The 27,524-nt window shown below is 44.4% G+C and overlaps 1 protein-coding gene across 1 annotated transcript; it reads left to right on the plus strand.

Moving 5' to 3' along the window:
- The first annotated feature begins 663 nt into the window (after positions 1-663).
- GM2A (ganglioside GM2 activator) lies at positions 664-14,044 on the plus strand. The gene is made up of 4 exons (XM_067732334.1): positions 664-931; positions 6,070-6,231; positions 11,653-11,835; positions 12,174-14,044. Exons 1-4 carry the CDS (start codon positions 842-844, stop codon positions 12,327-12,329), a joined length of 591 nt encoding a protein of 196 aa, XP_067588435.1. The 5' UTR covers positions 664-841; the 3' UTR covers positions 12,330-14,044.
- The last annotated feature ends 13,480 nt before the right edge of the window (positions 14,045-27,524 follow it).

A 27,524-nucleotide genomic window follows, 5' to 3' on the forward strand; every position in this document is an offset into this window, starting at 1 on the left:
CTATTATGTGTCACATTACTAGTGACCAGAAGTCATGGTTCCACCCCTTGTGGGGTTTACAATCTAGTGGTAATTTGGCAGGAATAGGGTCCCTATTGCTTTTAAAAAAAATTAAACCTCAACTACGAAGTGTAGTAGCTTAGGGAAATCTTGGTTGATGAGGTATATATAAGCAGAATCCTTGCTCTATCTCTTCTTAGCTGTGTGACCTTGGCAAAGCTAACCTGCCTTATCATGTATGTTTCCTCAGTGGTAAAGTGGAGCAAAAAAATGGATCCCCTCGTTAAGTGCTTAACAGCGCTTGGCATGCATTAAAGCACTTACTAAAAATTATCATTATCATTATAATAATTATTTAAAAGACACAGTGATTTGTAACACAGCTAAGGGGAAGCGTAGTATCGACAGGGAGCATGATATTTTTGTCAAGAAGGACTTGGGCGAACAAAAACATGACGGCCCTTCCAGCAGCGACGGGTCACAGCGCGAGTTCAGAAACAACAGCCCCGCCCCGCCTCGCGCTCCGGCCCCGCCCCGCCCCGTACTCGACCCGCCCCTTTTCTCCTCTGGCTCTTCCTTCGCCACTGAAGGCGGGGCCTGTCGCCCACGGGCGAAGTGCGGGGCTAAAGGAGGAACCTTTGGGGGGCGGATCCGGGAGAGTTCTGTCCAATCCCCGGCCCCGAAATCTCAGATCCGGAGGGGACGGGACGCACGGGGAAGTGGCCGCACTCAGCTTTGCCTAGAAATGCACAGCTTTGCATAACCAATACAGGCAGGCATTTAAAGGCGTCGTCGCCTCCACGAACCTTGTAGTTAACCCGGTGAGGACTCACCCTTTGCGATGAACCCTCTGATGCAGGCTCCTCTCCTCATCTCCCTAGGCTTGCTTCTCGCCGGCCCAGCGGCTGCTGCACGCGTCTTCTCGAACCGGGTGAGCATCCTATCCTTTAGGAGGCTGCTTCCAGCATCCCAGCCCAGCTCGGGATGTGCGGGCTGGGGTGGGATATGGGGGTGGCCTTTCCGGTCTCTAGAATTACTTCTTTTCAGCAGAGCCTCCCAAAGTCACTAACTGTGGGATTCTGAGTGGGTCCTTTGCTCTCTGCGGATTTCAGTTTCCCCATCTGTACAGAGGGGTGGGCTGTAAGGCTTTGCTCTGCTCCAGACTGTTTTGGAAGGGTTAATCTCAGTCCCGTCTGTACTCCTGTCCTCTTTCCAAACGTCTGAGTGAAATTTTACGGAACTGCAAGACCAAGGCTCTAATCCCAGGCCCAGAGACGCAGCCCCGTTTACGTGCCCTCTCTTTTCCGCCATGAAAATGCCTGGAACCTTTTCCCTCCCCTCTGTACTGCTCTGAGGCGCTGCTCCTCCTCGTGGGTGGGTGGGTTTGAGAGGCTTTTCAGGCCAGAAGGTCCATTTTTGCTCCTCTGGCGACAAAGGTGCAGCCCTGCTCCTGGGTGTGAGGCATGCAGAGGCAACAGCCTACAAGCTTCTCCCTTATCTTCTCATGCACCCTGTGCTCCAGACCCTGGGAAAGGGGAAGTTCTGTCATTCTGAGAAGTAGAGAAGCCTAGTTCCATGGCCTCTTTGCTGCATACCTGGGGGCCAGACACTTGGTATCTCTGGCAGCAGTCAAAGAGAGAGGCCCAGCCTAGGTCCCCTCCTGCCAACCTCCTTGGAAATATTTGTCAGAGCCAGGAACAGGGCGGTGTGAGGGAAAGTGGGATAGGACTAGGAGGCTTGGCTTCTGATTCCTCCTCTGTCTCTAATCCATGGGAGTGGCATTTGGGTTCCTTAAGCCTTGGTCTCCTTATCTGTACAATGGGCTGGATAGTGCCAACCTGCCTTTCTTTGATGGTTGTGGGTGAGGGGAAATGCTTCCGTGGATGGAAAAGCTCTTATATCTTAAACTCATAAAGTGATAGAAGCCAGTGGGCTCGGCCTCACCCTGCCCCAGGGGCAAGGAGTCTATTTTGCCTATTGAATGGAGGAGCAAAGAACTCTTGGCCTTATTGGCCCGGAGGGTTCACAGTTAGTCCCTGAGTGTAGGTTGAGAATGTTCCTCTTGGCTCCAGGTCTGACCACTATGAGGTGGTGTGGCTAAGTCTGGAACCAGTCCTACATCCCCGCTCTCCTACACGTCTTGGCTCTGGATGCCGTCCCAGACCAGAGGGTCTTACGTTGACAGTTTTAGAGAGGCCATGAGACATCAGGGAGTTCACCCACCTTACCCAGCCCCATAGAGGATGGGGGACTCATCTGAGGTTACACAGCAAGGGGCACTTTCCATTCTTATCTGCTATCACCGGGTCTTCTCTGGGCTCATGTGATGCGGAACTTTACCCTGAAACCCTGGGCCACATGAAGGCTGTGGGGTGATAGTGAGTGTTTGAGCATCAGGAAACGGGCAGTTCCAGTTCCTCCAAAAGCATTAACCCGGTCTCATGCCCCTGGGCTGTGGTGATCCTTAGATAAAAGGGGAGAATGTCTAGCCCCAGGCTGGGTGCAAAATAGGTACTTAATAGACTCTCTGATAACTGTCTAATAGACTCTCTTATAACTGTCTAATAGACTCTCTGATAACTGTCTAATGTCATTTATTGTGCACATACTGTGTGCTATGTGTTGAGCCAAGTGCTTTGCTCTTTATTTCCCTAATAAACGTTTTTAGGGGAGTAATTTTAGACTTACAGAAAAGTTGCAAAGACAGTACAGAGTTCCCACACACTCCTCACTCGGTCTCCCCTAATGTTAACATTTTGTATTACCATGGTACATTTGTCAAGACTGAGAAACCAGCTTAGGTACATGACCACTAGCTAAACTCTAGACTTTATTTGAATTCTACCAGTTTTCCCATTAACATCCTCTTTCTGTTCCAGGATCCAGTCTCGGGCACCACATTGCATGCGTTGTCCTGTCTCCCCAGTCTCCTCTGGTCTGTGACAGTTTCTCAGACTTGTGTTTTCATGGCCGTGACAGTGTCGAGGAGTTGTGACCTGTACTTTCTGTATACAAATTTCTCACTCTTACAGTAGCCCTGTGAGAAGATATAGTTATGCCCATTTAATATATGAGGAAATTGAGCCTCAAGAGGGGTCAACTGACGCATGTTCTCAGCTAGTGAGAGTGGCTGAGGTGTGGTTTTAATCCAGGTCTGTGATTTGGACGCATATTTCTGCCTCCACAGCTGTGCCTTTGCCCTCTGCTATACGTTGCCTCTTCCCACGTGTTAGCCTAGGCTGGGATGACAAGTATCTGGTGCCAGGCCTGCCCTTAGTGGGCATTGCTAACCCATCATGCTTCCTTTTCCGGATGAGACTGGACTCAGCTGCAGAATTCACTGCGACAGAAGCCTCTAGTCAGCCATCGAGAAACCACCTTGTTAAGTCTCCCCAGAGCCTGAGGGCAGGAGAAGCGGGGTACTCTGGACACTTCCTCCAGCCTGGAATCAATCCTCGCTGTGAATCAGGCTGCCTTGGAATTTGTGAAAGCAGCTCTAGAAGATGGCTAGTCCTCCTGCCCATCCTCCAGCCCAACTCTTAATCCCAGGCATGCTTTCATTTGATAGTGGCCTTCTCATTGATCTCCCGTGTTCTAAACGTAACCCTCTGCAGTCCATTCTCAACCATAAACCAGAGCGTGGCCCTCTCCTGCAATGGCGTTCCATTGCACTTATAGGAAATCCAGCCTCCTGAGGATGACCTATGAGGTCTGGCAGGAATTAAATGACCCTGCCACCCCTCTAAGCTTACTTGGGTGCCTCATCCACTACATCTAGCCCACTGGCCTTGCAGGGCCCAGAGCAGCTGAGCATCTTCCCAGTGCGGGGCCTTTGCCCATGTTCCCTCTGCCTGGACATTCCTTCAGTACTTGCGTGGCTGACTCCTCATCCTGCAGGATTATAACTTCCTCATCACCCTATTTAAGTGAGTCTTGTTACTCTCAACACGACCCTCTGTTTGTTTCTTTTATGGCACCCAGAGATCATAGTGGGTAATAGTTATTTACATTGGACTGTAAGCTCCTCACCGAAGGGCAGGCACATTTCTAATTGTTTACCTCTGTGAACAGCCCTTGGCCCCGGGCCTGTGATCACTGTTTCATAAATATCTGCGCAATGAATGTTGAAGGAAACATTTGTTGGTACCTACCCTGTCTAAGGGGCTGTGGTCAATGCAGGAATGAATCAGGCCTTTCTTAGTCATGGCCCAATGCTTCATTCCAAGGGACAGAAGCCCATTTCAAGAAGCTCAAGTAAAGGGAAGTTTATTCCAGGTAATCTCGTGGAACTAATGGCAGGAAGTGGCGGCTGGGATGTCTAATGGCTATCATTTAGGGAGCCAGCTCATGCTTTGTGCCTGGCATTGTGTTATGAGCTTTACGTACATGCTCTCACCCTCGCACCAGGTCTGGGAGGAAAGTAGAAATGACTGCACTTAAAAGATGTGGAAGTTGCAGCTCCAAAGGGGAAACTGGCCTGTAGAGTCACATGATATGGTGGTCGAGCTATGATTTCAAGCCATGTCTAACTAAAGCCTTGATTTACCTATAGCTTAGTCTAAAACCATGCCCCTGGCTGTCCCCCCTCACTGCCTATTTAGATAGGGGGCCGGAGGCAGGGGGCGACTCTGTTCTCTTTTCCACAGACCAGCAGAGCCCTTAGTTCTTGTCCCTTTGGCTTGGTCATGAGTCTGGGTGTTCTGGCTCTGACTTAAAGCTTATGACTCCATAACAGCTCAAAGCCCAAAGTCCTCTGAATGATTTTGCCTCTGTCTCACTTCCCAAATTGGAGGCAGAGAGAATCTGTCCACCTGGCCTGGGTTAAGTATTCTCTTTTGGCCCACCTACCCGTGGCTGTGTTGATGACGGGGGTCAACTTGGGGACGTGGTACTGGCAGGTTTTCCTTCTAAGATGGGATGTGTGTGGTGGGAATGTTGAAAGTCTCGCAGGTGGCCTTCAGGGGGCTGGGAAAGGTGTGAGTGGGTGGGCAGAGTCTGCATGGTATAGGAAGTGTTAAAGATCATAGACAGGGTTCTGTGGGAGTGGGGAGTCAGTGGTCATGTGTAGTTGGACGCGATGGTGGAATGAGGAATCAGGAGACCTCTTGGGGGATGTGGAGGAAGAGGAGGAGATATGGCTCAGCAGAGGGGAGGGGAAGGACGTGGGGTGTGGGACAGGGCAGGGCATGCGCAATGGGAGTTAACAAAGCACTGGTTAGGGCTTCCCTGGTGGCGCAGTGGTTGAGAGTCTGCCTGCCGATGCAGGGGACACGGGTTCGTGCCTCGGTCTGGGAAGATCCCACATGCCGTGGAGCGGCTGGGCCCGTGAGCCATGGCCACTGAGCCTGCACGTTCGGAGCCTGTGCTCCGCAACGGGAGAGGCCACAACAGTGAGAGGCCTGCATACCGCAAAAAAAAAAAAAAAAGAGGAAAAGAAAAAGAAAGCACTGGTTAGGATTGTGCAAGTTTGTTCACTAGGGATTGTTCATCAACAGATGGCCCACTGGGGATCTTTTCAGGTGTGTCCTAGTCCCTCCCTGGGCTAATTGTGCCTCCTTGAGGGTAGGGTGTTAGATGTTGTTATGTTTCCCACTGTGTTTTGTGTTCCCTATTGTTCCTGGCCCTGGATTGGGCCTGGGCTGTGACGTGAATAAGGTTCTGGGCATGGGTTGCCAAGCCGAATCCTCCAAAAGCCTCCCTCTAAGGAGATGCCAAGACTAGTTGGAGAGGAGTGGAGAGCAGGGAGGTGAGAGATCAGAGAAGGTATCTACCAAAGGTGGATATGGTTAGTCTCCTATTTTGAAGTTCAAGGTCTGTGATTCTGTGCTCCATAGTTCACGGCACACTTTTGGGAGATTGTCTTTTAGTTTAGTCCTGCCTATGGAATGGGTAGGACCGATGTTATTCCAGGTTTACGGATGTGGAGTTGCAGATGAAGCTCATAGAGGGCAGGTACCTCGCCGATGGGCACACTGTCAGTAAACTGCTCTGTTAATCCTTCTAACCTGTGACAGTTCCTTTTGTCAACTTTTCTTTTCTCTTCTTTTCTTGCTGCCTTATTGTCCTTAGCTCTCCCAGCTCAGTAGCTTTTCCTGGGATAACTGCGATGAGGGGAAGGACCCTGTGGTGATCAACAGCCTGACTGTGGAACCTGACCCCATTGTCATTCCTGGGAACATGACCGTCAGTGCTGAGGTCAGGACCACTGCGTACCTCAAAGATCCTCTGAAGGTGAGCCCAGGGGTGGGCAGGTTCAGGGAGGTGCTGGAGGGAAGGTGCTATGGGCCAGAGGGAGGGCCCTGAGGCATGTATGCTCAGGGAACTGAATAATTTTGGAATGCTGGAATCCCAGAGCAGCAAAAGCAGCATAGATTTGTTAAATGTCCTTTCGTAAGTTTATTTGCCTTTTGTGTTTTTGTTTAGGAATAACCAGTTCATTCATGCCTGTTGCCTGCTTTGGGGGTGGATATTTGCATGTTTTCATACAGAACAATAGAAACTTTCTGTGTATCCATTGCAACTCCATATATTGTAGTCCTTTCCTCACTGGTTTGCATTGCTACCTTTATACCATATTATTATTTTTTTAATATTTATTTGTTTATTTGGCTGCATCAGGTCTTAGTTGCGGCATGCGGGCTCTTCATTGCAGGGCACGGGGCTTCTCTCTAGTTGTGGCACGCGGGCTCCGGAACATGTGGGCTTAGTAGTTGTGATATACACTGTATTCTTGTATGCCTTCAGCCGGTCCTGGTGCAGATCTCTTCTGGCACCAGTTTCCTTTTGACTCTTTAAAAGGATTTCTGATTTGGAATCTGTGTACCTGAAACTACCCTTTGACTTGGTTAATCACAGCCCCTACCTCATACATTTCTCTGAGCGATTACTGAGTTAATAACATGGATAGTTCCTTGCACAGGGCCTGGCACACAAGACCAGCTCGGTACATGTTAGCCCTTGTTAATATTTCCGTTAGTATCAATCTCTTCATGTGGCTTCTTTGACCCAGACAGAGTCCTGTACGTGCAAACAGCTCTCAGGCTTTGCTTTGCCCAGCACCTCTTCCCGAGTCTTCTCCAGGCTAGGTCACTGCATTTTCTTTAGCTGTTCTTCAAGTGATTTTCTACCAGGGTCACATTTCTACACTACCTCCACTGAGTCTGGAGCAAAGAGCTCTTTAGCGAGCTGGCCATCATGCTTGCTCTTCTGCCACTGCCATGCAAATCAGTTTCCAGGAACACTGATGCAGTACAACTGACTTGGAAGGAAAAAGCTGGTGAACTCGTTTTTCTCCCCCCAGCCTTTTTCTGGCTTCTTTGTAGGCCATTAAGATGGGTTCCCCCCCACCCATCTTCTATTATAGATCTTCCTCAACTTACGTCCCAGTGAACCTAGCATAAGTTGAAAAATCTCGTTAAGTCGAAAATGCATTTAATACACCTAACCTACGACACATCACAGCTTAGCCTCACCTACCTTAACCACACTCAAAACATGTACATTAGCCTACAGTTGGGCAGAATCATTTAACACAAAGCCTATTTTATGATAAGGTGTTGAATATTGAATACTGTACTGAAAGTGAAAACCAGAATGGTTGTCTGGGTACAGGATGGTTTAAGTTGTTTACCCTCGTGATTGCATGGCTGATTGCGAGCTGTGGCTTCCTGTCACTGCCCAGCATCACCAGAGAGAATGGAACTGCATATTGCTAGCCCTGAAAATGATCACAGTTCATAACAGGAAGTACAGTTTCTACTGAATGTGTATTGCTTCTGTACCATCGTAAAGTTGAAAAATTGTAAGTTGAACCATCGTCAGTCTGTACTTTATTACCTGTCCTAAATTTGGGCCGTTGAGCTTTTTAAAACTGGACTCAGATTCCCACTGCCCCTTCCCTTCCTCCTGCATTTCTCTTATGTATATAGTTTTGATTTGGTTCCTTTATCTCTTTAGGGTATGTGCATACTAGCTATTAAATGAAAGCCTCTCACCACTTGGGTAGGAGAAAAGATGATGAGTCTCCTTTTACAGATAAGGGACACTGAAGCTCAGAGAAGGATGCAACTTGCCCCAGGTCAGCATTCAAGGCTGTTGTCCTTATCTGTCTAATGTTTCCTATTCCTGAGCTCTTTCTGGCAGGGAGGTGGAATTAGTGCTTGGAGTTTTAGCAGGGGAGTATGCCAGGACTTTCCCCTTGACAGCAAAGAACCCCGCCCCCCAGGAGAGCTGCTAGGATGCAAGCACTGTATGAGCCTGAAGGGCTCTTAAGGTTAATGGCTTCTCTCCTTGTTACTGGGGCCCAGAGAGGAGTGACTGGTCCAGGCCACGCACCTGTTAGTGGCAAGAGAGAAACCTCCTCCTCTTCTGACCTTGTTGAAGTGAAATTTCTTCAATCAAAAGTCCCATCTGGGGCTTCCCTGGAGCCCGAGCTCTGCAACAAGAGAAGCCACCGCAGTGAGAAGCCCAGGCACTGCAACGAAGAGTAGCCCCCGCTCGCCGCAACTAGAGAAAGCCCACGCGCAGCAATGAAGACTCAACGCAGCCAAAAATAAATTAATTAAATAACAAAAAATTAAGAGGAAAAAAAAGTCCCATTTGGAACCTGGATGGACTTGATGCCAGCTACAATTTTTAGAAGTTGGATTCGCCAGATTCTGTGAGCCATGGGCAAGGTTAGAGTCTGTCCAGGAATGCCTTTTTCTTTTGATGTGTTCCACAGGATTTGGCATAATTTAGAACTCCCTTCTTTGAGCTCTCAAGTTCCAGCCTCTGAGACCTTGGTTTCCCCATCCTCAGGAATCATAAATTGCTACCACATTTGGCATGTACACTTATTTCAGGCTTTTAGACATGTAGCTTTCAGCCCTGATGGTTTACCTTTTTCTTCCCCTCTAAAGTCCTGTACCTGCAATGCCCCTGCCTGAGCCCTGTGATTGAGATATAACTGCCCCTTCCCTGATCTCATCAAAATGTCTCCCCTTCAAGTCAGTTGCCAACGGTGGGTCTTTTTTTTTTTTTTAATTAATTTATTTTATTTTTGGCTGCATTGGGTCTTTGTTGCTGTGTGTGGGCTTTCTCTAGTTGCGGCAAGCGGGGGCTACTCTTCGTTGCGGTGCATGTGCTTCTCATTGCAGTGGCTTCTCTTGTTGTGGAGCACAGGCTCTAGGAACGTGGGCTTCAATAGTTGTGGCATACAGGCTCAGTAGTTGTGGCTCGTGGGCTCTACAGCGCAGGCTCAGTAGTTATGGCGCACAGGCTTATTTGCCCCACGGCATGTGGGATCTTCCTGGACCAGGGCTCGAACCCGTGTCCCCTGCACTGGCAGGTGGATTCTTAACCACTACACCACCAAGGAAGCCCCTATCAGTGGGTCTTTATCTAGAGCCTTGTGTGCCTAGCCCTGAGCTAGAGGCCAAGAGAAAAGTCATTGTTTTCAACTTGCAAGAAACTTGGACTCTTAGGATGTCAGAACTGGTAGGTCTCTTCAAGATCATGAGATCCAAATACTCCATGGTCAAGATGGAGGAGCAGAGGCCTGAGGGGGGGAAGGGACTTGCCCAAGCACCCTGGTGGGTACAGGGATCGTGATTCCATTACCCGTCAGTGCCTCTGTCTGTCTTGTGGAACCAGGTCCCATGACACAGGGGTTTATTTAGGTTGAGCTGTGGAGGTGCTAAGGTAGTCCTGGAGTAGAGGGATTGACGGTCCTTTATTACTCAGCTTTGCTTGAATTTTTTTTTTTTTTTTTTTTTTGCCCACGCCGCACGTCTTGTGGGATCTTAGTTCCCCAACCAGGGCTTGAACTCGGGCCCATGGCAGTGAAAGCACCAAGTCCTAACCACTGGACCGCCCAGGGAACTCCCCCTGCTTGCTCTTCTGAGCCCTATGAACAAGTAGACTGAGAACAAGGACTGGAAAATCAGCCATGGTTTGTAATCCCCAAACGGCAGGCATGGCTGTTGCCTTAAGTTCGGGGTGCCCCCGCTGAGTACCTCCTATGCTGTGCTTGTCCTGGCTGGGAGAGGCCTGGCTCCTGGTGGATGCAGCCCCACAGGCTTCCAGTGTGGTGGGAGGAGCCCAGGCAGGACTTGGTCCCCGCTGGTCCCCTCAGCTGGGTGTTCTTTCTTGTTCAGGGCAGAACTGGCTCAACCATTTTCATTGGGGTGTTAGCAAAACAAGGAGGGGTATGGAGGGGAGAAGTCCAGCAGGAAGTAATTTTTGGATTTCAGGCACTATGCTAAGTGTTTGACAGGCATTGTCTCACTCAGTGGGACCTTGTGAGAGAGGCAGACACTCTTAAAATATCCCATTTTGGAGATAAGGGAATGGAGACAGAAGAAATTCCCCAAGGGCACAAGAGTAGGAAGTGGCCGAAGTAGCATTCTACTCCAGGCCCTCAGCTCTTTCTAGGCAAAGGGGTTGAAGCAGGCTTGGCAGGAGAGGAGACAGGAGGGCTGGGAGGGGACCGTGCATGACTCGGGGTGGGGAATAACATGTGGGTCAGCAGAGTGGGATGAGGCAAATTTGAGTTTGTCCACTCAGGATACAGGCTGCGCGGACTTATCCCTTCCTCCTGGACCTGGATCCTGACACCTGGGGCAGTTGGAAGACTGAGTCCACAGCCCGGGGAGCCAGTCTGAGCCCAGCAGGCTCAAGGGGAATAGTGCCCATCCAGGATTTGTCTCTTAGAAACAAAAGCCCTGAATCAAGTGAGCTTGGGGGCTGGGATTCACAGAATGCTGTGATGTTACAGCCGAGAGTGGTTTCCTGCCATTACACCCACAGAGAATCAGACTTCCTCCTGCCCTTTCCCGACACTTTTCCCTGACACCTTTGGGGGGATACGATCATGGTCCCTAAGACACCACTCATTTGGCTCTCAGGCAGCTAATACTTAGTGAATGCTTAGCCCGTGCCATGCACAACTGGTCAGCCCCCACCTCCAGAACAGGAGCAGAATCGTGGCAGCATAGAGGTGTGAAGTACTCACAGGTCTCCCCATCCAGCTTCTCTCTGGGTGCAGGGGTCCTTTTGTAGCTTCCGCAACAGGGTCCAGGCAGCCCATCTCTTCTTCAGGTAGTTCCATCTGTTGTAACTTCACTATGATTGTTAAGATCTTCCTAATAGCAATCCCAGAATGATCCCTCTGTAAGTTCCTATTGTTTTCAGTTCTGTCTTCTATGGCTGTACAGAGAAAATAGGATCCAAGAATAGCAGATGGGTTTCATCTTGTTAACCAACTCCAATCAGTTGGTGGTAGCTGCCTGAAGTCCTCTGAAGGAAAAGGTTCTGAAGCCAAGATTGGGCTGAGAAGGAAAGTCTAGAAGCAGTGCCACAGTTAGCCAATTAGCAGTTAGATGACAAGTGCATTTCAACTTCAACCAATGGGTAGTGACTCCCTAAAGAATTATAAGACTGTGGTTCAGTGCAGGGGGAAAAATGTTACATTTGATTATTAATGTCAGCCACGGGCACAGGAAAGGATAGTGTTGGAGCATGTGCCACAATACTGTCATTTCTCGATCAGAATATCTCCCAGATCCCATCCAATTAAAGACTCTGTTAAAATAAAAGGCTGACCTTTTAAAGAGGCGGAGGAACTGGTATGTTTGCCTTGGAATTTTACACTTTCTCCAACTCTCTCACCAGGTGGTACTAACTCTGGAGAAGGAAGTGGCTGGCTTTTGGGTCAAAGTCCCATGTGTGGAGCAACTTGGCAGCTGCACCTACGAGAACTTCTGTAATGTGCTTGAAGTGTTAACTCCCGATGAGAATCCCTGCCCAGAACCCCTGCACACCTATGGGCTTCCCTGTCACTGTCCCTTCAAACGAGTAAGTATAGGGAGGGGAGAGCATTCCCACCGTGACTAGAGTAGAGACATGGGGTTTGGAGACATTCTCTTGCAGACCTGGATGTCTGTGGGTGTAAATTGATATGATCTATCCTGAATCACTTATCTTTTGGGGGCCTCGGTTTATCCAACTGTGAATGGGAGACCTGAAGCTCGATCTGACCTCTGGTGTCCTTTTGCTGTCACATTCTGTGCTCTGCCTGGCTCTTAGGAGGGTGGGAGGAGGGGCGGTTTGCAGCTGCATTCCTAGAGGTCACTCCAGGAGAGAGTCCCATCTGTAGGTTCTCACTGACCTGTGGTCCACTGCCTTTCCCACAGGGTACCTACTCACTTCCCAAGTCTGACTTCTTCCTGCCTGACCTGGAGCTGCCCAGCTGGCTCAGCAGTGGGAACTACCGCTCGAAGATCACCATAAGCATCAACGGGGAGCATCTGGGCTGTGTCAAAATCTCCGCCTCCCTAAAGAGCAAATAAGGTGGCACCTGCCACAGCAGAATGAAGGGGATGTAGGAAGGCATCCTCTTCTTCTGTCTTACGTTGGCCAAGGCCAGATTCTACTCTCTGTCCTTTCTCAAGCTCCTTTCTACAATGATGACACTCTCCCGCTGAAAGTCATTTTATGCCACCTACAAAATTTTTAGGTGTGGGCCAGCAGCCCTAACCTAAAGGAGAATGAGCCTCGTGGTTTTTTTGTTTGTTTTTTTGCTTTTTTGTTTTGCGGTACACAGGCCTCTCACTGTTGTGGCCTCTCCCGTTGCGGAGCACAGGCTCCGGACGCGCAGGCTCAGCGGCCATGGCTCACGGGCCCAGCCGCTCTGCACGTGGGATCTTCCCGGACTGGGGCACGAACCTGTATCCCCTGCATCGGCAGGCGGACTCTCAGCCATTGCGCCACCAGGGAAGCCCCGAGCCTGGTGGTTTTTGACAGCCCAGGACATCTACTGGGCTGGCCACTGCATTTTCCTCCTCACCCCCATGGCTTTCTCTCTAAGAGCTCAACTCATTTTCTAAATGGTCAAGGAAGGGGGCTGACACATTTTGTGACCCCACGTTCAGGCTGACCCAGTCTTGGTCCCCTGAAGTACCTTTATGATTTTTCTCATTGATTTTTTGTGTGCATCGCTGACCTAAAAGCAGAGGGAGAGTACTAACAGTTTTCATTTTACTCCCACCCCCTCTTACAACGAAGGGTCTGAAGGAGTCAATCTCAGTCTGTTCCTCCATTAACGTCTACGATTTAGTATTCTTTTCTAGACTTGCCCAGTTAACAGTGGGGCACAGTGTATCCTGGAGAGGCAGGGCATGTGATGGGAGAGATATCTGAGAATGCTCTGTGTTTAAGATAGTCTGCGAACTCAGGTACCTGCAGGGCAAAGCGCAAGACATCAGTACGTGATGAGACCACAAGGAACATGTTGTTTGCCAGCACATGTTCCATTTTTTCCTTTGTATAACATAACTGATCTGAGGCAGCTGCTGCCCAGTCTCGAGCTGGGGGTATAATCAGGGATGTGGGGAGTGGGGTGAGTTGGGAAGGGCACATCTGGTCCGTAGGGACAGCTGCTATCTAGCTATAGCTAGTGAGTACCACAGGAGAGTATGGGCCCAGCATTGCCAAATATTCTCAATTTCTTTTTCACTCGAGAAGCCAGAAATCCAGACTTTTATATGAAATCAATTTTTAAATATTGGCAACGAATTATTTTTTTAAATACTGAGCAGGCAAAAGGGGCCAAACAGACTTGTCACTGGGGAAATCTGGTTGGCTCATGGGTGGCCAGTTCGTGGCCTTGGATATAAGAACATGCATGCCTTGTCCTTTTAACCTTGAGACAACTCCTCCACCACTGTGTCTCCCTCCATCGGGTCAAAGCCATAGTGCCTGACCCTAGAATGCTCCTCCAGTGCTGGGGGAGTGGAGGCGGCCTCAGAGCTGTGAGCTCAGGGATCACGAGGCTGCCTGCCCTGGCCTTGGAGCACTGTCAGGGTGAGTGGGGCAGAGGCTGAACAGGCGGACCCACCAGCAGCCACTCTGTGGAGCAGGGATCCAGCGAAGAGAGGTGGACTCATGTCACGTGCCTGGCTTTGTTCACTGTCCTGTCCTCTCATGACAACTTAATCACCCATGACCAGCCCCGGGTTCTGGGCTCACATGAAGGCTAGAATTGTAATAAATCTTTTTAACTTGAGGAGAATTCCTCCTTTGTTGTGGCTGCATATTTTCTCATTGATCACATCTCAGGATTTTTTTCTTTTTCTTTTTTAAACATCTCTACTGGAGTATAATTGCTTTCCAATGGTGTGTTAGTTTCTGCTTTATAACAAAATGAATCAATTATACATATGTTCCCATATCTCTTCCCTCTTGCGTCTCCCTCCCTCCCACCCTCCCTATCCCACCCCTCTAGGTGGTCACAAAGCACGGAGCTGATCTCCCTGTGCTGTGCAGCTGCTTCCCACTAGCTATCTATTTTACATTTGGTAGAGTATATATGTCCATGCCATTCTCTTACTTCGTCCCAGCTTACCCTTCCCTCTCCCTGTGTCCTCAAGTCCATTCTCTACGTCTGCGTCTTTATCCCTGTCCTGCCCCTAGGTTCTTCAGAACCTTTTTTTTTTTTTAGATTCCATATGTATGTGTTAGCATATGGTATTTGTTTTTCTCTTTCTGACTGACTTCACTGTATGACAGACTCTAGGTCCATCTACCTCACTACAAATAACTCAATTTCGTTTCTTTTTATGGCTGAGTAATATTCCATTGTATATATGTGCTACATCTTCTTTATCCATTCATCTGTTGATGGACACTTAGGTTGCTTCCATGTCCTGGCGATTGTAAATAGAGCTGCAATGAACATTGTGGTACATGTCTGTTTTTGAATTTTGGTTTTCTCAGGGTATATGCCCAGTAGTGGGATTGCTGTGTTGTATGGTAGTTCTATTTTTAGTTTTTAAAGGAACTTCCTTACTGTTCTCCATAGTGGCTGTGTCAATTTACATTCTCACCAACAGTGCAAGAGGGTTCCCTTTTCTCCACACCCTCTCCAGCATTTATTGTTTGTAGATTTTTTGATGATGCCCATTCTGACTGGAGTGACATCTCGGGATTTCTGGAGCTTGTTTTCTGGGCTGTTTCTGCCAGAAGAGTTTGTGGCAGTGGGACAGGTGAGCTGAGGTGATGCCAGGGACTGACTCTTCTGTTTCTGTCTCCTGTGCTGCTTGTTATCTCAGCTTCATTCTGTCTCATCACCATCCAGCTTCCTTGGTTGTTTTTTTGCCTTCCCATCGCACTGTGACCTCTCCAGCCCTTTTTTTCCCCCTCCTGGATCTTTGAGTTGAGCCTTATTCTCCCAGTTGCATCCTTGCACGGAAGGAAGCTCGATAGTTCGGTTAGTCTTTGTGTGCCATGCCATGCTCTCGGCTCAGATGCTCCTCCAAGTCTTGGTGGGGGGCAGTGAGAGGTTGTGTGGGGAGATGGTGAGAATCTCAAATCACAGGGAAAAGTGAACTTTTTAATAAATGGTGCTGAGCCAAATGGAAAGCCATTTGGAGAAAGTTGAAATTAGATCTATACTTAATGCCGTATGCAAGAATAAACTCCAAGTGAATCCAGGGTCTAAGTGTTAAAAATGAAACCATACAGATACTAAAAGGAAACATGGGTGAAACCTCCAGAGGCAATAAAGACTGATACATTTGACTACATATGAAAAAAAAATGCTTGGCAAGAAACACCAGTCAAAAGACTGGAAGAAAATATTTACAGCACATATCATAGACAAAAGGTTAATAATATTCCTACTATAAAGAATTGTCGGGGCTTCCCTGGTGGCGCAGTGGTTGAGAATCTGCCTGCTAATGCAGGGGACACGGGTTCAAGCCCTGGTCTGGGAAGATCCCACGTGCCGCGGAACAACTAGGCCCGTGAGCCACAACTACTGAGCCTGTGCATCTGGAGCCTGTGCTCCGCAACAGAAGAGGCCGCGATAGCGAGAGGCCCGCGCGCCGCGATGAAGAGTGGCCCCTGCTTGCCACAACTAGAGAAAGCCCTCGCACAGAAACGAAGACCCAACACAGCAAAAATAAATAAATAAACTCCTACCCCCTCCCCCCCAAAAAAAAGAATTGTCAAGGGATCAAAAACCTGATAGAAAAACTGGGAAAAGAATTGAACAGACAAACTCTCACACAAAGTTATAAAAATGACCCTTAAACATGAAAAAAAATGTTGAAACTCACTTCAAGATCAGAAAAATGTAAATTGAAACAATATTGACATAACATTTGTCATTTCTTGGGTTGGTAAAAAATAAGTACACCACCACAACCCACCAGGCAAGGCTGTGTGGAAACAGGTCCTCTCATACACAGCTGGTAGGAATGCAAACTGATTCAGTCCCTGAGGGGAATTTGTCAGTGTTACTTGTCATGTAAGGAAAGAGTGTAAGAAAAATAGACGTGTGTCTGCTCATTTGTACATAAGGAAAAATGAGCCAGGAACTAATGAATTGCTTATTTACAGAGAGTGGAAAGAAGAGGGAAATGATAACAGTTTATAAAGGATGAAGAGGATGGGATGCTTCTGAGTATATCTTTGTTTGTATCTGACTCTTAGAACCATATAATGTTTCTGATTCCCAAATCATGATTAAAATCAACCAGGAGATAAGAGAAATTTAACATGGAATACAAACTAACAAAACCTATTTCAAATGAAAACCCATTTCAAATAATTCAACCACACTGAAGTGGGTGGGGAAAAAATAAAATTACAGTATTTTGATGGGGTACTATAAAGCAACAGAAAAAAGGAACTGCACACAAATACTGAATGTACTCTAATTAGTCAATTAGTTTTTTCACAGGAGTAGCAGTTAGCAATTTTGAAAGTATTTCATGTGTATATTAGGATTGAGAAAATGAATAAGTATATTATGGACACTGAGAGCATAGGGGCATATTGAAAGGACACAGGAACCAACCTGAGCTCTCAGTGGCCAAATCTTGGACAACTTGAGCAAGAAAAGAAATATTGACAGTAATGGGTTATAATCCATTGAATAAACATCCTTGTGTCCCTACACAACAGAATCCCAATTAAATGTAGAAGAAATGGCAAAAATGGGGAAAAAAAAACGTCATTAGGCAAATGCCATTTTAAGAATTGTTGCAGACAAGAAACATCTATGTGTGCTAAAATTATTGGATAAACGTATGATGAGAAACAGGATTTTGCATGGTCTCAAGATACCTCCTTACAGGATACAATTACAAAGGGGAAAAATATAGTGGAGAAATCTGGCAGACACCACTTAACCAACTGATCAAATTTAACATCACCAGTAAGACATACTGACATTGTGCACTTCCCAATATGGTACACTGATAAAGGACAGTGACACTTCTCTGGTATTGTCCAAAACGTATAATCTCAATTTCATCCCAAGAAAGATCACACATGGAGAACAGTATGGAGGTTCCTTAAAGAACTACAAATAGAACTACCATATGACCCAGCAATCCCACCACTGGGCATATACCCTGAGAAAACCATAATTCAAAGAGAGTCATGTACCAAAATGTTCATTGCAGCTCTATTTACAATAGCCCGGAGATGGAAACAACCTAAGTGTCCATCATCGGATGAATGGATAAAGAAGATGTGGCACATATATACAATGGAATATTACTCAGCCATAAAAAGAAACACAATTGAGCTTTTGTAGTGAGGTGGATAGACCTAGAGTCTGTCATACAGAGTGAAGTAAGTCAGAAAGAGAAAGACAAATACCATATGCTAACACATATATATGGAATTTAAGAAAAAAAATGTCATGAAGAACCTAGGGGTAAGACAGGAATAAAGCCACAGACCTACTAGAGAATGGACTTGAGGATATGGGGAGGGGGAAGGGTAAGCTGTGACAAAGCGAGAGAGAGGCATGGACATATATACACTACCAAACGTAAGGTAGATAGCTAGTGGGAAGCAGCCGCATGGCATAGGGATATCGGCTCAGTGCTTTGTGACCACCTGGAGGGGTGGGATAGGGAGGGAGGGAGGGAGGGAGACGCAAGAGGGAGGAGATATGGGGATATATGTATATGTATAGCTGATTCACTTTGTTATAAAGCAGAAACTAACACACCATTGTAAAGCAATTATACTCCAATAAAGATGTAAAAAAAAAAAAAAAGAAAGATCACACAAACCTAAATTGAGAAACAATACAAAATAACTGGCTAGTTGTCTTCAAAAGCATCAGGGCCATGAACAGTAAGGGAAGACTGAGGAACAGTCACACATTAGAAGAGAATATAGAAATTGTGAGAACTTGGATTGGATGTTGGATTAGAAAAAGGACCAGAAATAGGATTTCACCAGTGTTAATTACTTAGTTTTGATCACTGTGCTCTGTTTGGGTAAGATGTTAACATTATTGAAAGCTAGGTGAAGGGTATATGGGGACTCTATTATTTTTGCCACTTTAAAGTTTTTTCAAAATAAAAAGTTGTAGGGAAGCAAGAAGAACTACAATCCTGCAGCCTGTGGAACAAAAACCACATTCACAGAAAGGTAGACAAGATGAAAAGGCAGAGGGCTATGTACCAGATGAAGGAACAAGATAAAATCCCAGAAAAACAACTACATGAAGTAGAGATAGGCAACCTTCCAGAAAAAGAATTCAGAATAATGATAGTGAAGATGATCCAGGACCTCAGAAAAGGAATGGAGGCAAAGATCGAGAAGATACAAGAAATGTTTAACAAAGACCTAGAAGAATTAAAGAACAAACAAACAGAGATGAACAATACAATAACTGAAATGAAAAATACACTACAAGGAATCAATAGCAGAATAACTGAGGCAGAAAAACACATAAGTGACCGGGAAGACAGAATGGTGGAATTCACTGCTGCGGAACAGAATAAAGAAAAAAGAACGAAAAGAAATGAAGACAGCCTAAGAGACCTCTGGGACAATATTAAACACAGCAACATTCGCATTACAGGGGTCCCAGAAGGAGAAGAGAGAGAGAAAGGACCAGAGAAAATATTTGAAGAGATTATAGTCAAAAACTTCCTTAACATGGGAAAGGAAATAGCCACCCAAGACCAGGAAGCACAGAGAGTCTCATACAGGATAAACCCAAGGAGAAACACGCTGAGACACATAGTAATCAAATTGGCAAAAATTAAAGGCAAAGAAAAATTATTGAAAGCAGCAAGGGAAAAACGACAAATAACATACAAGGGAACTCCCATAAGGTTAACAGCTGATTTCTCAGCAGAAACTCTACAAGCCAGAAGGGAGTGGCATGATATACTTAAAGTGATGAAAGGGAAGAACCTACAACCAAGATTACTCTACCCGTCGAGGATCTCATTCAGATTCCATGGAGAAATCAAAAGCTTTACAGACAAGCAAAAGCTAAGAGAATTCAGCACCACCAAACCAGCTCTACAACAAATGCTAAACGAACTTCTCTAAGTGGAAAACACAAGAGAAGAAAAGGACCTATAAAAACAAACCCAAAACAATTAAGAAAATGGCCATAGGAACATACATATCGATAATTACCTTAAATGTGAATGGATTAAATGCTCCAACCAAAAGACACAGGCTTGCTGAATGGATACAAAAACAAGACCCATCTATATGCTGTCTACAAGACACCCACTTCAGGCCTAGGGACACATACAGACTGAAAGTGAGGGGATGAAAAAAGATATTCCATGCAAATGGAAATCAAAAGAAAGCTGGAGTAGTAGCTATAGTCATATCAGACAAAATAGACTTTAAAATAAAGAAGGTTACAAGAGACAAGGAAGAACACTACATAATGATCAAGGGATCAATCCAAGAAGAAGATATAACAACTATAAAAATATATGCACCCAACATAGAAGTACCTCAATACATAAGGCAACTGCTAACAACTATAAAAGAGGAAATTGACAGTAACACAATAATAGTGGGAGACTTTAACTCCTTACTTACACCAATGGACAGATCATCCAAAATGAAAATAAATAAGGAAACAGAAGCTTTAAATGACACAATAGACCAGATAGATTTAATTGATATTTATAGGACATTCCATCCAAAAACAGCAGATTACGCTTTCTTGTCAAGTGCGCACAGAACATTCTCCAGGATAGATCACATCTTGGGTCACAAATCAAGCCTCAGTAAATTTAAGAAAACTGAAATCATATCAAGCATCTTTTCTGACCACAACGCTATGAGATTAGAAATGAATTACAGGGAAAAAAACGTAAAAAACACAAACACATGGAGGCTAAACAATACGTTACTAAATAACCAAGAGATCGCTGAAGAAATCAAAGAGGAAATAAAAAAATATCTAGAGACAAATGACAATGAAAACACGACGATCCAAAACCTATGGGATGCAGCAAAAGCAGTTCTAAGAGGGAAGTTTATAGCTATACAAGCCTATCTCATGAAACAAGAAAAATCTCAAATAAACAATCTAGCCTTACACCTAAAGGAACAAGAGAAAGAAGAACAAACAAAACCCAACGTTAGCAGAAGGAAAGAAATCATAAAGATCAGGGCAGAAATAAATGAAATAGAAACAAAGAAAACAATAGCAAAGATCAATAAAACTAAAAGCTGGTTCTTTGAGAAGATAAACAAAATTGATACACCTTTAGCCAGACTCATCAAGAAAAAGAGGGAGAGGACTCAATTCAATAAAATTAGAAATGAAAAAGGAGAAGTTACAACAGACACTGCAGAAATACAAAGCATCCTAAGAGACTACTACAAGCAACTCTATGCCAATAAAATGGACAACCTGGAAGAAATGGACAAATTCTTAGAAAGGTATAACCTTCCAAGACTGAACCAGGAAGAAATAGAAAATATGAACAGACCAATCACAAGTAATGTAATTGAAACTGTGATTAAAAATCTTCCAACAAACAAAAGTCCAGGACCAGATGGCTTCACAAGTGAATTCAATCAAACATTTAGAGAAGAGCTAACACCCATCCTTCTCAAACTCTTCCAAAAAATTGCAGAGGAAGGAACACTCCCAAACTCATTCTATGAGGCCACCATTACCCTGATATCAAAACCAGACAAAGATATTACAAAAAAAGAAAATTACAGACCAATATCACCGATGAATATAGATGCAAAAATCCTCAACAAAATACTAGCAAACAGAATCTAACAACACATTAAAAGGATCATACACCATGATCAAGTGGGATTTATCCCAGGGATGCAAGGATTCTTCAATATACACAAATCAATCAATGTGATACACCATATTAACAACCTGAAGAATAAAAACTATATGATTGGGCTTCCCTGGTGGTGCAGTGGTTGAGAGTCCGCCTGCCGATGCAGGGGACACGGGTTCGTGCCCTGGTCCGGGAAGATCCCACCTGCCGCGGAGTGGCTGGGCCCATGAGCCATGGCCGCTGAGCCTGAGCATCTGGAGCCTGTGCTCCGCAACAAGAGAGGCCACAACAGTGAGAGGCCCACGTAACGCAAAAAAAAACCAAAACAAAACTATATGATCATCTCAATAGATGCAGAAAAAGCTTTTGACAAAACTCAACACCCATTTATGATAAAAACTCTCCAGAAAGTGGGCATAGAGGGAACCTACCTCAACATAATAAAGGCCATATACGACAAACCCACAGCAAACATCATTCTCAATGGTGAAAAACTGAAAGCATTTCCTCTAAGATCAGGAACAAGACAAGGATGTCCACTCTCACCACTATTATTCAACATAGTTTTGGAAGTCCTAGCCAAAACTGTCACTGTTTGCAGGTGACATGATACTATACAAAGAGAATCCTAAAAATGCCACCAGAAAACTACTAGAGCTAATCCATGAATTTGGTAAAGTTGCAGGATACAAAATTAATGCACAGAAATCTCTTGCATTCCTATACACTAATGATGAAAAATCTGAAAGAGAAATTAAGGAAACATTCCCATTTACCATTGCAACAAAAAGAATAAAATACCTAGGAATAAACCTACCTAGGGAGACAAAAGACCTGTATGCAGAAAACTATAAGACACTGATGAAGGAAATTAAAGATGATACCAACAGATGGAGAGATATACCATGTTCTTGGATTGGAAGAATCAATATTGTGAAAATGACTATATTACCCAAAGCAATCTACAGATTCAATGCAATCCCTATCAAATTACCAATGGCATTTTTTATGGATCTAGAACAAAAAAATCTTAAAATCTGTAATGGAGACACAAACGACCCCCCCAAAAAAAATAAATAAAATAAATAAAAAGTTGTAAAAATATACTGCTGAAGTTTTTCTATGACAACTGAGGAGTGTTACGAAATAGAAGCTTATCAGGAATGGCAGAGCCTGGGTCAGTGGGTGAAGTCAGGGAGGGTTCTCCTGAGGAGGTGATAACTGAGATCTGACAAATGAGTAGGAATTAAGTAGGTAGAGAGAGGGGGAAAAGAGTTCAAAGTGGAGGGAATAGCATATGCCGAGGCCCTGCAGGAAGGAGGAGCTGCTTTTTGGAAACTGGACAAAGGCTGGTGCGGATGGAGAGAAAAGGTGCTATTCGTGCCAGAAGAAGCAAGAGAGGTGGGGAAGGACCAGATCACAGGGCCTGTCGTTCACATGTGAATCTCGCTGACCGGCAAGTCCAACTTCCTAAGTTATGGTCCACCTGAAAATTTTCCCTTAAGAAAATTTTCAGTGCAATATCCTAGCAGTGCAATTTCACTTCCAAGTGGTGTCAGATGCCAGGGAGAGGTTCTGTGCTCCCCCGGCCCCCTTTTTATAACATTAGAGCTCAGAGCTCAGGGAATTGCTTGAGGCGCTCCTTCGTGGGTTTGAGTCAGGCACTGTCTGGACATTGTTTGCTAGTCACAAATCTTGTGCATCTTTATAGAGTTCTCTGTCAGTTTCATTCTCAGGGTCATGGTGGCTTATACGCCACTCATGTCACTTGTGTCCACTTGGTAGCCAACTCTTAATGCCTCAGTTTCTCACGGGCAACTTCTGCTGCCACCCCCACGCGGGGCTTGTGTTGCTTAGCAATCTCAACTTTCTCATTCCTCTTTCTTTCGATGAGTTGTTGAAGATCCGAATTCAGCCTCTCCTGAAAGTGATTTTGTATATCATTCCCCTCAATGTCCCAACCACAGTCCATTTCAGTCATGTTGAGATAGATCATGCTCGTGGAGCCAAGAAATGCAGTGGGAGATGATTCTGAAGGTTCTGCGGGTCAGAAATCCCCCTACAGCCTCTGTATCCTCCCAGACATCTCTATTCCAACTACCAGGTCCCAGTTTTTGCCAAAGAAGCACATGGCAGCAGAAAATTCAGTATACACTGATGAAACTGGAAAGGCCAATTTGGGTCCTGTCAGTGCTGGCTGCAGTCAGTAAGTGTGTTCTGTACCAGTCATATGGTGGCCTGGGTTTCCTTGTCTGGTAGCTTACCTCCCTCATCTGATTTTGCATATTGCCCCATTCTGCATTCAAACCTTAGTGCCAGGGTTGGCTATCCACCATCTGCAGATGGTTCAATGCCACAAGAAGCAAATATTCTTGCCTTCCTTTTTCCAGAGGTTCTTTTGCAACCCAGGGTCTATTTGTTTCATTGGGTTTGTGATTGCTCCTAAAGTTGCATGCAAAATTTAGTACGTATGCATAAATGTGAATTTTATGGAAGGAGGATCCATGGATTTCATTAGAATCAACAAGGTGTATGACCCCTCCAAAAGTTATAAACCACTGTCTTATATGCATTTTATTGTTATATATTCTATAGTAAGGCTTCCATATATTCCCTAAAGCCTCACCTGCTCCAGGCTCATGGTCTGGGTCCCCAAAGAGCAAAGATCTTATTATTGGCATATAGCTTTCTTATGTAGTGATAAGATGCTCCTCTCCACCGCCCTTTCCTTCATGATGCCATGGCTACTTCACATCTCCTCTGAGAGGTTGTTGCTTGACACCTGACCATCGGTAAATGAATGAAGACGCATTGCAGGATGAGAACTCTGCTAACCCCAGCTGGGATTCCTGTTATTTAGGCCATAGAACCAATCATCAAATAGAAGGTGAGGTTGAAAAGTGATGTTACCTAGAAATACTCATTATACTGTAAATTTATGCTTTGCATACTTTCCTGTATGGGAATTATAGTTCACTATAAAATGTTTTTAAAAAGTGGTGCTTTGGGGCTTCCCTGGTGGCGCAGTGGTTGAGAGTCCACCTGCTGATGCAGGGGACACGGGTTCGTGTCTGGGAGGATCCCACAAGCCGCAGGGCAGCTGGGCCCGTGAGCCATGGCTGCTGAGGCTGTGCGTCTGGAACCTGTGCTCCGCAGCGGGAGAGGCCACAGCAGTGAGAGGCCCACGTACCGAAAAAAAAAAAGTGGTGCTTCCATTAGAGTGAAACAGATCATTAAAATTTTCCCTCACATGAAGTTTCTTTAGTTATAAAATCAACACAGGGACTTCCCTGGTGGTGCAGTGGTTGAGAATCTGCCTGCCAATGCAGGGGACATGTGTTCGATCCCTGGTCTGGGAAGATCCCACACACCGTGGAGCAACTAAGCCTGTGCGCCACACTACTGAAGCCTGTGTGCTGCAACTACTGAGCCCACATGCCACAACAACTGAAGTCCGCACGCCTAGAGCCCGTGCTCCACAACAAGAGAAGCCACTGCAGTGAGAAGCCTGCACACCGCAACAAAGAGTAGCCCCTGCTCATCACAACTAGAGAAAGCCCGCATGCAGCAGCAAAGACCCAACACAGCCAAAAATAAATAAATAATAAAATCAACACATTACTGTTAAAATTGTAACAACACAGGTAAGCAAAAAAAAAAAAAAAAAACCCATAAAATTTCACTCATAACTGAACCCACTTGGAGAAAATTCCTGTAACATTTTATGTTGTGCATATCCTTCAAAACTGTTTGGCTATATGCATATGACTGCTTTTTTAAAAGGAACCAAAATGGCATCATGCTTCACATTCTATTTTTCACAGCTTTGAGTTATAATTGTTATATAATAAAACTGTACATACTGTACAATTGAATAAAATTTGACATATATGTACACACCTGGGAAACCATCCTCACAATCAAAATAGTGAACATATTATCCATCACTTATGAAAGTTTCCTCATGCCCCTTCTCACCTCTCTCACCTTCAAGCAACCAGATTTGCTTTCTGTCCCTACAGACTAGGTTGTATTTTCTAAACTTTTATATGAATAGAATGATACAATTTGTACCTGTTTCATTTTTAAATCTGTATTCTGTCACTCAATATAATTATTTTAAGATTCATCCATGTTACTGTGTGCACCAACAGTTTGATCCTATTTATCACTGAGTTGTATTCCACTGCTTGGATATACCACAGTTTGTTTAACCATTCACCTGTTGATGGGCATTTTGGTTGTTTCCCACTTTTTGCTACTGTAAATAAAGTTACCATAAACATGTATGTACAAGTCTTTTTTTTTTTGGCCGCACCACACAGCTTGTGGGATCTTAGTTCCTCAACAAGGGAATGAACCCATGCCCTCGGCAGTGAAAGCTTGGAGTCCTAACCACTGGACCACCAGGGAATTCCCTGTACAAGTATTTTTATAGGTAGAAAATTCCTTTTCTTTCAGGTAAATATCTTGAGGTAGAATAGGTGGATCATATGACAGGTGTGTGTTGAACTTTTAAAGAAACTACCAAACTGTTCATCAAAGTGGTTTCACCATATCCATCCACAGTAGCAGCATATGGGAGTTCCAGTTTCTCCACATCCTTGCCAACACCAGTATGGTCAGTCTTTAAAATTTTAGTCATTCTAATAGGTATAGAGTAATATCACATCGTGGTTTTAATTTGAATTTCCCTAAATACTAATGATGTTGGGACATCTCTTCATATGCTTATTTACCATCCATAAAGCTTCTTTGGTGAAGAGCTGCATTCATATTTTTTTGCCCGTTAAAAAAAAATAAGTTGTTTTCTAATTGCTGGACTTGGAGAGTTCTTTATGTATTCTGGATATGAGTATCTCATTAGACACAAACTTCACAAAGATTTTCTCCCACTTGGTGGCTTTTCCTTCCATCCTCTTAACAGTGTCTTTTGAAGAATAAAGGTTTTAATTTTAATGGAGTCCATTTTAGCAATTTCTTCTTTTATGGATTGTGCTTTAGGTGTTATATCTAAGAAATCTTTGCCTAGTCCAAGGGTCACAACATTTTTCTCTCCTATATTTTCTTGTAACAGTTTTATAGTTTTAGATTTTACATTTAGGCCTAAGATACATTTTAAATTGATTTTTTTTTGTATATGATGTAAAATATGGATCCAAGTTCTTTTTTGGATGGGGGGGTGGGGAGAGCATAAGGATTTCCAATTTTTGCAGCACAACTGCCTTGAAAAGGTGATTCTTTCTCCACTACATTGCCTTTGCCTCCGCACCTTTGACAAAAATAAGTTGCTCATATGTGTGTAGTTATTTCTGGACTCTCTATTCTGTCCATTGAATCATGTGTCAATTTTGGCACCAATACCATGCAGTTTGATTATGGTAGCTTTGTTACAGTTCTTGAAATCAGATAGTGTTAGCTCCTCAACTTTGTTCTTTTCCAAAGAATATTTTGGCATTCTAGGTCCTTTGCATTTCCATATGAATTTTAGAATCAGCTGGTCAATTTATTAAAAAAAAAAAACCTTGCTGAATTTGATGAGGATTGACATCTTAACTATAATGTGTCTTCTGAGCCATGAAGAAGGTGTATCTCTCCATTTATTTACATCTTAATTTCTTTTAGCAATATATTATAGTCTTTATTGTACATATGTTTCATATCTTTCATCAGATTTATCCCAAATTATTGCATATTTTTGGTGCTATTGTAAGTGCAATTTCTGATTGTTCCCAGCTAGTACAGAGAAACACAACTGGATTTTATACATCGACCTTATATCCTGAAACTTTGTAAAATCAACTAGTAGTAGCTTTTTTGTAGATTCCATTGGATTTTCTACACTGATGATCATATCAACTTCATATAAAGACAGTTTTACTTTTTCCTTTCCATTCTGGATGACTTTATTTCTTTTTGTTGCCGAATTTCACTGTCTAGACATCGGTACAATGTTGAATAGAAGTGGTGAGAATGCACATCTGTATTTTGTTTTTGATCTTCAGTCTTTCCTTATCAAGTATGATGTTAGCTATAGATTTTTCACAGATGCTTTTTACCAGTTGTAAAAGTTCCCTACTATCCTTAGTTGCCAAGAGTTTTATTCTAGGAATAGACACTAGATTTTGCCAAATGCTTTTCTATATATATTGAGATGATCATATATTTTTCTCTTTTTAGTTTGTTAATATGGTAAATTACATTGATTATATTGATTTGCTAAAATTGTGTTTAGAATTTTTACATCTATGTCCATGAAGGATTTTGGTCTGTAGCTCTATTTTCTTGTAATGTCTTTGCCTAATTTTGGTTCACAGAGTGCTTTAAACCAGTTTTTTTTTTCCACTGATAAATCACAAATATATTTGCATATCAATAGGTGCATTTTTGCAGTGTTTGGGGTCATCACAGAATTCTATTCTGGATGAATCATAATTTAACTTAATG

This window comes from Pseudorca crassidens, chromosome 3, assembly GCF_039906515.1.
Source record: "Pseudorca crassidens isolate mPseCra1 chromosome 3, mPseCra1.hap1, whole genome shotgun sequence".
Classification (NCBI taxonomy): domain Eukaryota; kingdom Metazoa; phylum Chordata; class Mammalia; order Artiodactyla; family Delphinidae; genus Pseudorca; species Pseudorca crassidens.